Source organism: Podarcis liolepis (assembly GCF_965112155.1).
Source record: "Podarcis liolepis genome assembly, chromosome: 2".
Lineage (NCBI taxonomy): Eukaryota > Metazoa > Chordata > Lepidosauria > Squamata > Lacertidae > Podarcis > Podarcis liolepis.
Window position 1 is genome coordinate 61,472,880 of NC_139555.1, and position 12,741 is coordinate 61,485,620.

A 12,741-nucleotide genomic window follows, 5' to 3' on the forward strand; every position below is an offset into this window, starting at 1 on the left:
ATGCAAACTATAGTCCCACAAATTCAGGAGGGTACCAGGTTAGTCCCAGTGCATGATACGGAGGGCTGTGGGAGAGGCAACAGTGACATGAAAGGGGCTGTGGAGGGCACCCTGTTCTCCCTTGGTGTGCTACATTGCTGAGGGAGCCTTGTGGATTGCTGCCACCACATAGTGAGGAAGGTCATTGGTTGTATGGTGGAGTTACAGCAGCTTAGCTAGACACACTCCCAAAAAGGAAGGAAGCATGTGTATGTATGTGAAAGGACAGATTCACAAGTGGTAGTGCAGAGATTAAAAAAAAAAGTATTGTGGGGTACAGAGTGGGAAAAGAGAGCAAAAGAGGTAACAGTGCAGAACAACTTTTCAGGTGAGGAAAGGAAAGGGAAGAGAAGGCTGTCTGAAATGCGAGACGGGGGTGGCGTGAGAAAGCAGTGGTTTAAATTAGTAACAAAAATGTTTTTCTGAACATAGTGGTGCAGCTCTCAATAAGCATGTAATACTAATCTTCATAGTTCATTGTATACCTCTGAATAATAATAATAATAATTTTATTATTTATACCCCGCCCATATATATCCCCCCCCCTCACACACAATGTGACACACACACACACACACACACACACACACACACACACCCCTGGAGTTCATGTATAACAATGAAACGGGCTAGCTCAGTGGTGCTGACAATGTCAAGGCTGCAGGTTCAGTCCCGCTAAGGGACAGCTGCATATTCTTGCACTGCAGCGGATTGGATTAGATGATTCTCAGGGTTCCTTCCAACACTCTGATTCTATGAGAACAAACTGGATTTGAATTTAGTTGTAACAACAGTAGAAGCAATTTTCTCTGTCTTGGGAGTCCAGCTGGTTCCATGAGATTGCCTTTCCCCATTTCCCTTTTTCATTCTGTGGTTTGTGACAATAAGAGAAATGTGATTTTAATCACCACAGCAAAAGAGAGCTATTACACATTTATTTGCATAAATTCTCAAAGCGCACACATCGTTATCAGGATCAAAATCCTACATATAGCACAGCAGATTTGCTAGCTAGGCACTGACTTTTCACAAATCCCTTGATAGATGGTATACTGGGGGGGGGGGAGGATATATTTCAATGCAGAAGAGGCCTTGGCCAATCTGGTGCCCTCCAGATGTTTGGGACTACAACTCCCATCAGGCCCAGTTGGCATGGCCATGCTGCCAGAGACTGAGGGAAGCTGTAGTTCAGGTTGACCAAGGTTGGCCTATTGGAATCCATTCATATAAGGGCGGTAATCTCCAAACAATATACTTCTGGACTGAAGAGCTTGGGTGTTCTGCAGAGCAAAAACTTGAGAACTATCGTAGATGGAGAAAGAATATCAAACACAACGACTGCAAGTGGAATTCAACATCACACAACCAGGGTATGCGGTGGTGGCTTTTGGCAAGATCTCACAAAGAGTTCCACGAGATCTCGGAGATCACGCTGGAAGCCACTGCCACACGATAAGCAATGCAGGAACTCATTTCACTAGCTTCCACTAGTGCAGTGGTGGCCAAACTTTTTTCAAAGAGGGCCAGATTTGATGACGTGAAGGGCCGTGGGGGCCAACCAGAGGGCAAACCAAAGTTGTTGATGTTAAGGTTTTTTTTAGGATTTTGCCCCAGGAAATAAACTGTCACAGGGGCTGGATTAAACTAACCGGTGGGCCAGATTAGGCCCCCAAAATGGACTTTGGACATGCCTGCACTAGTGCAACAAGTTGGTTAAATGCCGCTCTAAGTGTCTTAAATCCAATCTCAAGGATACAAAAAAACCTTTCAGCATGGTCCAGGGGATGCTGGCTATGAATTTCATTTCACTTGCAAATCACTTTTGACATTGAAGGGATATTCAGAATCGGATTAAGATATGTGGGAGCAGGGAGACAGGAAGAGGTGCTAAAAAGAAATGTAAAGCATACTTATAGAAGCACCTCTATTTAAAAGCTTCCTAGCTGCTTTGGATGGCTAGAGGACTCGACTTTTCTTTGTTTTCAGACAATTCCAGGAAGCTTAAAGGCCATCTTAGATTATTACTTTGGCTGCGACCTTCTTGTGCAAGATTTATATTGCTGCCCTGATTTACAAATGCATTTTCTGTGCTCTGTTGCCTGGCAGCTGAATGTGCGAACCCACGCCATGGTAAGGCAAAGTGGGTGGGTGAGATGATTGGGAACTTCTGTTTGTGGGTATGCCCATACAAGCACACATGCAGTAACAAGTTTTTGATGTGGCACTCCTGCACGCACAAACTGTCCCACAGAAAGCTACTTCTAAGTAAGTGTGCAAGAATCATAGCTGTGGGGCGGAAATTAAGGTGGCAATTTGTACCACAGTTTTTTTGACATTACGGTACAGCAGAAAAATATAAGGGAATAGTCAAATCAGTCAAGCTGTACTCTTGGGGGGGGGGGGGAGTAGTGATCTAGCTGTCAATTTCTCCCATATACACTTAACTGCTTTTTCCTGATGGTTTTGTTTTCTAAAGCATTTTTCTTCCAGGGGGGTTTACATCCCAGCTCTAAAATCATGTTTACTTAGAAACCTCAGGGAGTGCGATGGAGCTTACTTCCCAGTAATGCATGTTTACTTGGAAGTGCGTCACACCAATTTCCATGGCACATACTCCTAATTAGCTTTGTGTAGGTTGAAGCTTTAGAGCATAACATTAATTTTATTTTTACCCTGCCTTCTGCTCACGACAGAATCCACAAGGCAGCTCACAAAGACATATGACACTGCGGGGAGTGACTTATGAGCTTTGTCCCACGTATGCTTATAGCAATTTGCATTTTTGGACCATGTAACTGATTTTGTTATCAGTTTTCGTTCCCCCAAAGGCTGCACTAGCTTGATTAGCAGTAAACACCATGGAAATGTCTGTGCTTTTTCATTTCAGCTATTGATTGAATAGAAAGCATGAATGAGCACTGATTCTAGTTAGAACATTTTTGGTAAGCGCATTTCAATAATGACGATATAGTAAATTGCACGTTTGATGAGATGTCTCTTTTAAGCTTCTGAAATGTGCAATACAGTTAGCTTGCAGTGTGCTATGCTCTTAGGAGTTTGACGATGACAGAAATCTATATATGTTACACGGGTCGCTGTAGATGGCACATGGCAAAAATATACAACTCATGTATAATCAACCCTTTGATTCACTGCACATTTAAACAGGAATGATTTGTCATTAGTAGCCTCATTAGAAACTGGGCCATGGAATTACAGGGCTTACTGAAATCAAGAGGTTTGCCAGTGGCTAAGCTGGAAAGGGACGCGGGTGGAGCTGTGGGTAAAACCTCAGCGCCTTGAACTTGCCGATCGCATGGTCGGCGGTTCGAATCCCCGCAGCGGGGTGCGCTCCCGTCGTTCGGTCCCAGCGCCTGCCAACCTAGCAGTTCGAAAGCACCCCCGGGTGCAAGTAGATAAATAGGGACCGCTTACCAGCCGCAAGGTAAACGGCGCTGGCTCGCCAGATGCAGCTTGTCACGCTGGCCACGTGACCCGGAAGTGTCTGTGGACAGCGCTGGCTCCCGGCCTCTAGAGTGAGATGAGCGCACAACCCTAGAGTCTGTCAAGACTGGCCCGTACGGGCAGGGGTACCTTTTAAGCTGGAAAGAGAATCACCCTACATGATATTTGTAAGTGTGTGAAGGCACACACAAGTGGGTACTGCTTTCAAATGCTCCCTCTAGTTGAACAAAAAAACACCCCACCCTATCACATCAGGGAGAAAAGTTTAATTGCCAGCTATTTCCTTGCTGTCCTGGGTTTCTATTTGCAGAGAGATTGAAGACAAAACATAAGGGAGCCTTAAAAATATTTTTCCCCATCTGAAGTCTGAAGTGATTTAGTGCCCATTGTACCATAAGTATAAAGAAGGCAGCTAGCACAGCAATCCTATAATGTAAGTGCTATTGAGTTATTCAGCTGGGTTTACTCCTAGTTAAGTGACTCTAGGATTGCAGACTATACCACTAAATATACTGGCAACTTTGTTCTTGGACTGAAGTGAGGTTTTATTTCCAGCTGATATCATGATTTTGCACTAATACTGGAGACAAGATTCCGACTTACCCCATTCACAATGGAGGCTTCCTTATCAATCAAGGCTGACATGACATGGATGTTCATATCACCTCTTCCAACACAAGGAGGGATGGGTTTGTAAATGTTAATACCCCTCATATGTATAATCTTTAAAAATCAAGGTTTCTTGGAACAGCACACTAAATAAATGGCCTCTTTGGGCCACACTTAACAACAGCCAACTGCACAACATGGCAACTGCAGGGTTTCTCTTTGGTCCACTTCAAACATTGCAAAGTTAGTGGATAGATGACCTTATATCCAGCAACAAATCAAAGTGAGACACAGCTCTTGGCTTTCATACATGCCACATGCTAGTTCTGAGTCCACATTACATGTACATACTAGGAAGAGACAGAGAGAAATGTCTATCCAAGTTAGATGTAACCAAATTAACCAAAGGCCCATATCCCATACTTGCCAATGTGATAGCATGAGAAGCAGCCCTTTGAACAGTAATAGCTGGATACTGGACATAATCTAAAATTAATTGCTAATAATGTTGATGCAGAAAGTAGTAGTGCAACATGCTGGGGGGGGGATGGCACACTGCCAGCTGGGTTGCAAATGCAAAATGGGTTTGTTTCTTTTAAAAAAACCCTAAATAACAACACTAGACAAGTAGCAAGAGAAGTTCAGATAAATACTGGCAGCCTGACCCTGTTCAGCTGATGCCAGAGAAAATGAGCAGTAACCTCCAGGCAAGCCTTGCTTGGTCCCTCCAAATTAGAGCGAAACAGAGTCACCAGCCTTCTGTTTATGAATTTTATATCAATAGACATAAGCTGCATTAAAACATCACTTTCCATATAAGTGTAAAAAAAGAGGAAAAGGTTCTGGGAGCCACTCAGAGCTGGACACCAAAAGGTGTCAAGCACCAGCTTGTTTCTCTCCCTTGGACCAAATGACAGGTCGCCTAAGAGAAACAGGAACTTTGCACTTCTGCTTCAATACAGTGAAGAAAGTACTGTGTTCCCTTACGGCTTATTCTAGACTAGAGTAACCAAAAGCCAAAAATAATGTTGCTTCATTATTATGCTTACAGAACAAATAAAAAGTCTTTGTTTATATGACTTAGCAGATGTAACTTGGCGGAGGTGAAAAGGAGCTGGCTAAAGGGTTGTTGGACCATTGTTCAGGAAGCAGCTGGGACCTGACTTCCTCCAAGGAAGTGGCAGCTGAGCGGCAGGGCCAAAGCCCTATAAAAAGGACGGCAGGGAGGGAGAAATGACCAAGGCTAAGAGGAACAGGCAACAGGGAATGTTGAGTAGCTGACACTGCAACTTCTGCATATGAGTATATATAATCTACCTGGGAACCTGACGATCAAGGGAGACAACTTTTTCACACGGCAGATTAATTAAGTTGTGGGACTTGAAGCTACAATATGTGATTGTCGTAAATGGCTCTAAGGCGGGGTTAGACAAATTCACGGAGGATAAAGGTTTGTCAGCAGCCATTAGTCATGATGGCTATATCAAGCCTCCATTTTGAGAGGCAGCATGTTGTTTGAATAGTGTGGCACCAACAAAGTGCAGCCTGTGTTATACTGAGCCAGGCGACTGGTTCATCCCATTCAGGGTTGTCTACGCTTATTGGCAGCCGCTCTCCAGGGTTTCAGGTAGGAGTCCTCCCAACTTTCCCTGGAGATGCTGGGGATTGAACCTGGGACTTGTAAGGTTCAATGCGTGTAAGGCAGATGCTCAGCCACTGAGCTATGGACTTTGTGCCTTGCTTGGGGACTCCCCAGGTGGGTCAATGTGAGAAACAGGATGCTGGACTGAACAAACCTTTTGGTCTCGTCCAGCTGGCCTTTTCTTGTGTCCTTATGCCCTTATTAACTTAGGCCTTTGCTTCTAGGCCATTCTGGACTAGTTTTCTATTTTGCATTGGTAGCGATGATACTAAAAATCCAGCAAGACTGAAGTTGCTCTTTGGGTGGGTAGATGAAGCCTATGTATTTCCACTCTGTTTTCTAGATTAATTTTTTAAAAAATGTTTGCACAGCTAATATTTCTGTGCAGGATCTGCACATGCAGAATTATAAAATTCTGCTGTCAAGAAATGCTTCTACAGAACTTTATAGATGAACTCTGAGCGCACTTAAGAGAGGAACTTAGTTAGGATAGGGGGGGACCATCTATTTCCACAGAGCCAAAGATACAAGGGGTTACAAAATGTATAATCATTACAACTCATTATCTGAATAGCTAAAATCACCGAGTCTGCAATGCATTCTCCTTTCAGCGCTGCAATTTCTTCTCCACACTTGACACTCTGAAGCTCTGAATGTTCTCCAGGTCATTTGGACAATGCACTTTGCAGCGGACAGAGGCTGCACATAAACTCTCCATCTTTTCTTCGCATAAAGTAGCAATTCATGATTCTGCAATGGCAGGCAGCAGGCAAGCTCTCACCTTTGCTTCTTTCCAAGCACTTTGGTATTCTGAAATCCAGTCACAGCTTGTGTTTCTTTTGTCAACGTGGAAGTATCCTACACAGCCTGCTCGGTTGCTCACCTCTCCCTTCACATTGTGATTATAAATGAAAGGCTTTGGCTGCTGCTCTCTTTCAGGGAAAGCTGCTGCCTTCAGAGTCTGCTGCCCCCTTTGTGAATATCTCAAAATCTTGGTGTCTGGTGGAGTTTCTCTGGGTGGGTGCAGCCAGATCGATTTACCATTAACAATGAGAGGGTCAGTCTCTTTCTGATATGGGCTACTTTCCAGAGTTGGCATCTTGCCTTGGTTTCTCAGACTTTTTAGCTCTGGGCAGCTGTTTTCTCTTTGCATTGGTCTTGGGGAGGGAAGTCTGGGGAAGCTGACAGCACCTGGTTTCTCCATAGCTTTTTCTCGAGGTTCAGATACACTGATGTCTTGAAAATTATGTTGTGAATTCTCAGTGTTCTCACTTCCATTAGGACATCTCCACCGATGAGTCCTCTCAGCTTCTGTGTATAACTCTTCTAGTGGGTCGACTTTAGAGCTCGAGTAGGTTTTGATACGATCTAGAATGGAGCTATTTCTTTCGAATGCCCTCACATTAGGCAGAAAGTCAGTTATTTTATACCTGGAGACCATTTTGGGTGTCTCAGACAAGCTGAAGACCCTGTGACTATTATGCAACATTCCCAGTTTCTCTGTGTCTTGGACTTTACGCTGACTTTCTGGTAGGACTGGGAAGGTAGGTCTTGCCAGCTGGCAGATAGATTGAAGGTAGTCTTCACCAGAAGAAGAATCTGGACTCATGCAAGCATTTCCAAAACCTTTTGTGTTGCTTGTTATGTCATCTAGAATATCCTCAAGGGCTTCACTTATGGTGGGAAGAGGCTTTGCTATGTTCAGTCTTATCCGGGGAGCCATTACTGTAAAGAATATGCAGGATATAATTAGCCAATGGGAATGCACTACAAAGATGTTGCTGTAATGGTCACACTTTATAAGCAAGCATCATAGCTTAATAAATGGAAAGTTTCTCCTGAAGCAGAATACGTTTGTGAAAATTATAAGTTGGTTTGCATTTGCTGTGTGTGTGTGTTGTAGCTGGCAACATGCATGTTAGGTGAAAGGATCTTCTATAAAATGATAGGTGTTTGTGGATGATAGTGGGACAGGATAAATTTTATTGGTAGATATTGTAGTTCTCTATGGGAGGAGTTCAGTATAGCTCTAAAGCAGGGGTCAGCAAACTTTTTCAGCGGGGGGCCGGTCCACTGTCCCTCAGACCTTGTTGGGGACCAGACTATTTTTTTGGGGGGGGTTTTACAAATTCCTACTCCCCACAAATAACCCAGAGATACATTTTAAATAAAAGGGCACATTCTACTCATGTAAAAACATGCTGACTCCCGGACCATCCGCGGGCCGGATTTAGAAGGCGATTGGGCAGGATCCGGCCCCCGGGCCTTAGTTTGCCTACCCATGCTCTAAGGTTATCACTCTGTTGGTACAAGTTGTACAAGTTGGTACTTGCCTGATGGAACAATCTCCCCTCTCCTCACCCTGTGTGCTGTTCTGTGGGTTCTCCTCAGCCCCACGAGGCAACTGAAGGGGAGCATGGAGGAAGGAGAGGGATGAAAGCCCTGTTGCATGGAAGTCTTTGTGGGCTTCTCCTAGCTGGGCTGGTTAGTTGTAGCCAGCCCTGATAGTTTAACCCAGAGTTTTCCAAACTTGGATCTCTAGCTGTTTTTGGATTCCCATCATCTCTAGCTACCAGAAGCAGTGGTCAGGGATGGTGGGAATTGTAGTTGCAACAACAACAGGAGACCCAAGTTTAGGAACACTGCTTAACCCTTGGACTGAATATAAATTTCCGGATATATAAGTGTTTATGCTTGTGGAGTGTTTTATATATTTTATTTTTTTTAAATAGACAAAGTTGATATTTTAAATAATTTTTTATTTTATGTTTTCACTGTTTTGTTACTTGGTTGGGTGCCACCCTCGGCTCCTATGGGTGTGAAGGAGAATAGGATAGCAATTCGATAAATAACCAGATAGGGCAAAGTGATGAGATGAGGAAAATTTGAGGTGGAGGAACTACTAAATTCAGAAGATTCAGACTGGGACGAGGTGGTGGTGTTTTTCTTTTTCCCCTTCCCCTTTCTGTGGTGTTTATTTGAGACTATGTTTATTTGAGAATAGGGACGCGGGTGGCCAATCAGAAGGTTGGCGGTTCAAATCCGCGCAATGGGGTGAGCTCCCGTGAGCTCCCGAACTGCTCCTGCCAACCTAGCAGTTCGAAAGCACGTCAAAGTGCAAGTAGTTAAATAGGTACCACTCTGGCGGGAAGGTAAACGCCATTTCCGTGTGCTGCTCTGGTTTGCCAGAAGCGGCTTAGTCATGCTGGCCACATGACCTGGAAGCCGTACGCCGGCTCCCTCGGCCAATAAAGCGAGATGAGCGCCGCAACCCCAGAGTCGGCCACGACTGGACCTAACGGTCAGGGGTCCCTTACCTTTACCTATGTTCTCCCCATGGGCTCTGTGGGGTGGGGATCCATACTCCAGTGGATCCAAATCTCCTTCTGCACAGGAGTGGGCCTTTCCACCCATAGAAAGGGAAATGTACAAATCATATCCCTTGCACTGCACCTCCCACCACATTTTTAAGAGAGAGTAAGAGAACCATTATGGTTGAAAAACAGCATACAAACATTGTTAACCAAATATTAGTAATAAACTATTTCCCTGGGTTAGTGTTTTCTTTCTAAAGCAATTTGTACCTCTGTCAAACTTTGGGTTTCCCCAAGCCTGCAATTATTGTTGTTATACTTTATTAGATTTATATGCCACCCTTCATCTGAAGAGCACAGGGTGGTTTGCAACGTAAAACACATAACACCGCCACCATCAATACTCCCAACACATTTAAAACACTATAGATTGTTTAACCAGCCCAAGGCCTGGTTGATGAGGTACCTAGCAATATGAATGAAGCCTCCTTGGAGAGAGCGTTCCACAAATGGGGAGCCACCACAGAAAAGGCCCATTTTTGTGTTACCACCCTTTGGACCTCTAATGCAGGAGGCACACAGAGAAGCCCTCAGAGGATGGTCTCAGGGTCTGGGTCCATTCATATGGGGAGAGTTAGTCCTTGATGCATTGTGGTCCTGAGCCATTTAAGGTTTTACAGGTCAAAGCCGTCACTTTAAATTGGAGCCAGAAACTATTTGGTAGCAAGTACAGTTGGGCCAGGATTGGCGTAGTATGCTCAAACCATCTTGCCTCGGTGAGCAACCTGGCTGCTGAATTCTGCACAAGCTGAAGTTTCCAAACAGTTTTCAGCAGCAGCCCCAGTGCAGTAATCTAACCTAGAGGTTACCAGAGCACAGACCACATTGCCATTTTTGCTATATAGTTGAGTTTGCGGAATGATGGGTAAGGAAAAAGTTTGGGAGTAGGAGTTGGGGATAAATTCAGGAGCATGGAGCCACGAAATATTGGTTATGGCTACAAAGCAAATCTTAGCCAGGGTAATTGCAAAGAACCCTCAGCATTCTTACCAAACTACAATTCCTAAGATTCTTCCAGGGAATACAAGGCAGATTCAAACCAGTTTAAAAGCCGGGGGTAGTTCTACCTCAAAAGGATAATTCCTTTCTCCTTGATATGGGAAGGATATATGTCCCATAGCAGTTGCCCTGACTTCTATAACACTTTACTCAACAGCTCTCTATACCTACAACTGCACAACAAATAGCTCTTTCCACCTTTTCCTGTTTACTCACAGGGCCCAGGGGACACTGAATTCAGGTCACATCCACACCATACATTTAAATTGCGTAGCTTCCCTCAAAGAATCCTGGGAACTGCAGCTTTTTAAGAGGAATTGTAGTTCTGTCAGAAATTGCAGTTCTGCGCGTGGTGAACTACAGTTCCAAGGGTTCTTTGGGGGAAGTCATGTGCTTTAAAGGTACGCTGTGAGAGCTTTATTGCTCTTCTCAAACTGCTATGTCTAGTCACTTAAAAGGAAATCTTACTTTTTTTTAAGCTTTCCAGACACTGCCCCAGGCAGTGGACTTTTGCCATTTAAATGTCCAGTTGAATCAAAAGAAAATGGAGGCATGTCTCTTCCTGTTCATTCTCCCCTTGGCCCTTTCCTCAGTCCCTGTCCCTCACCTGCTGTGGTGGTCAGGTTTCCTGATAGGCTACGCCAACCTTTGCCAACCTGGTGAAGTTGTAGTCCCAAAAAGATGGGAGGCTCCAGGCTGAAGAAATAGGGAGGTAGCCAGATGACAGGAAGATGGTGGGAACCAGCCCCAAGGAATGCAAAATGTAACAGTGGCAACTTGATAAGAAAAAAAGGCAATAAAATTCAGTATTTACTGGCTGGTGTGGGGAAAGCTTACTTTAAAAGCGATTAGTAGCATCTTAATCTCTCTCTGTGTGTGTGTTCCTCTTCCCTTTATTAACTCCCACAGTTGTGCAGGGCCTTTATTAGGAGTATCCAAAATGTCACAAATTACTAAGCTGTTGATTTCACTTGAAGGCTTCATCAGGCAAGATGCTGCACCAAGTGGGTGTTGGGGAAATGAGGCGGGAACAGGGGGGAAAGTCCTAGAATTAGGCTTGATGTCGTAGCCCCACGATGCATCGAAACCCCGATGTAACTGACCTTTTCACATCAGGTCCTTGGCGCAGCGTAGTAGTACACTGGTAGTAAGCCTTGCTTACATCAGTAGGATTGGCAAACACACCAGATAAAGATCTCCCTGGCGTTATTGCTCCCACGGTCATTATGAACAGAGGTCACAATGTGGCTCCCTTCCTCCACCGCTACTCCAGGCACCCTCTGGTTTTTCCTGCTTCCTTGGTCACAAAAATGGCAAGCACTAGCTGGCAACAGTGGCCTAATCCATACTTGTATATTTATTCCCTGCCCCCCCAGCCCTGCCTCCTTTGAGCTCTAAATTCTCACCACAACATTCATTATGACCGACCACATTTTCTGTTAGAACGCTCTTGCTCCCTTCTTACCTGACTGTTGTTTGTGGCAGCTACGGCTGGACTGTTTCGAAATCTCCAGGCTCAGCGTCTCTCTTCTGTGCTGTCTGTTCTCCTTGATTTCCAGGACTGAGTGTGTTGCTGTCTAAACCAAGGCTGCACATCAGGGTAGCAGCTTCCAGTCAGCTGATTCAGCTGCTTTTTGGCTGCCGCTGCTAAATATAGACTGGTAGATGCCACTCTGTTTCCCAAGCATTCTAATATGATAAGTGCCTCGTCTTACTGGAAGGGTAGAAAGCAGGGAATCTGGGCAGGGGCGGGGGGAGCATAACAGTTCAGAGATGATCTCCATGGCAAACAGAAGAGCACAAACTTGTGCTTTATTTTCTGAATTATTCAATAGGCCCAGGGCACTGGAAAAGGAGTGGCTATATGTGTTGTGCATTTGCATCCGTAGGAAGCAGTTAGCAGAGCATTAAACCAAATTCCAAGCTGCTGCTGGCTTTTCTTTTGGTGTGGGAAGTAGAATTTTTATATATATTAAAATGCATGTGGAGGCTACGGTTAACAGGAATTCTCTTTCTGCTTTCAAATAATCTGGGGTGACCAAATTCATCTCTGTATTCCAAAGCATGAATATGAAACCTGTTCCCCCCTCCCATATGTTGGCTGGCTAACTCCCAGCCAGCAGGGCCAATCACAGAATTGTAGAGTTGGAAGGGACCCCAAGGGTCATCTAGGCCAACCCCTTGCAACACAGAAATCTTTGGCCCAACATGGGAATTGAACCCACAACCCTGAGATTAAGAGTCTCATGCTCTACTGACTGAGCTATCCCAGCTCCAATGACCAGGAATTGCAGTCTAGCAATATCTGGAGGGTCAGGTTCCCCACAGAAAATAGAAAACAGTCTCTGTCTGTCTGTCTGTCTGTCTGCCTGCCTGCCTGCCTGCCTCTCTCTCTCTCTCTCTCTCTCTCTCACACACACACACACACAGAGAGAGAGAGAGAGAGAGAGAATGCCCCACCATTTAGAGATGCTGTCTGTTTAGATGAAAAAAATACCTTCATGCTTTTCAGATGATACATTGCAATGTACATAATTTCAGTCAGAATTAATTTCAGAATGCTGATCAAGATGGGCCTTTGATCTGGTTCAGTCGGGCGCTTCTTAAGCTGCT

The 12,741-nt window shown here is 44.7% G+C and overlaps 1 protein-coding gene across 1 annotated transcript; it reads right to left on the minus strand.

Moving 5' to 3' along the window:
- Window positions 1–959: 959 nt before the first annotated feature.
- Window positions 960–11,855, minus strand: LOC310700292 (uncharacterized protein). The gene is made up of 2 exons (XM_083489548.1): window positions 11,594–11,855; window positions 960–7,480 (listed from the first exon to the last, which is right to left on the minus strand). Exon 2 carries the CDS (start codon window positions 7,476–7,478, stop codon window positions 6,498–6,500), a length of 981 nt encoding a protein of 326 aa, XP_083345674.1. The 5' UTR covers window positions 7,479–7,480; window positions 11,594–11,855; the 3' UTR covers window positions 960–6,497.
- Window positions 11,856–12,741: the final 886 nt, after the last annotated feature.

What these genes read in the sequence shown, in the direction of transcription:
- LOC310700292 (XM_083489548.1), bottom strand. Translation starts at nt 7,478, where the DNA reads ATGGCTCCCCGGATAAGACTGAACATAGCAAAGCCTCTTCCCACCATA.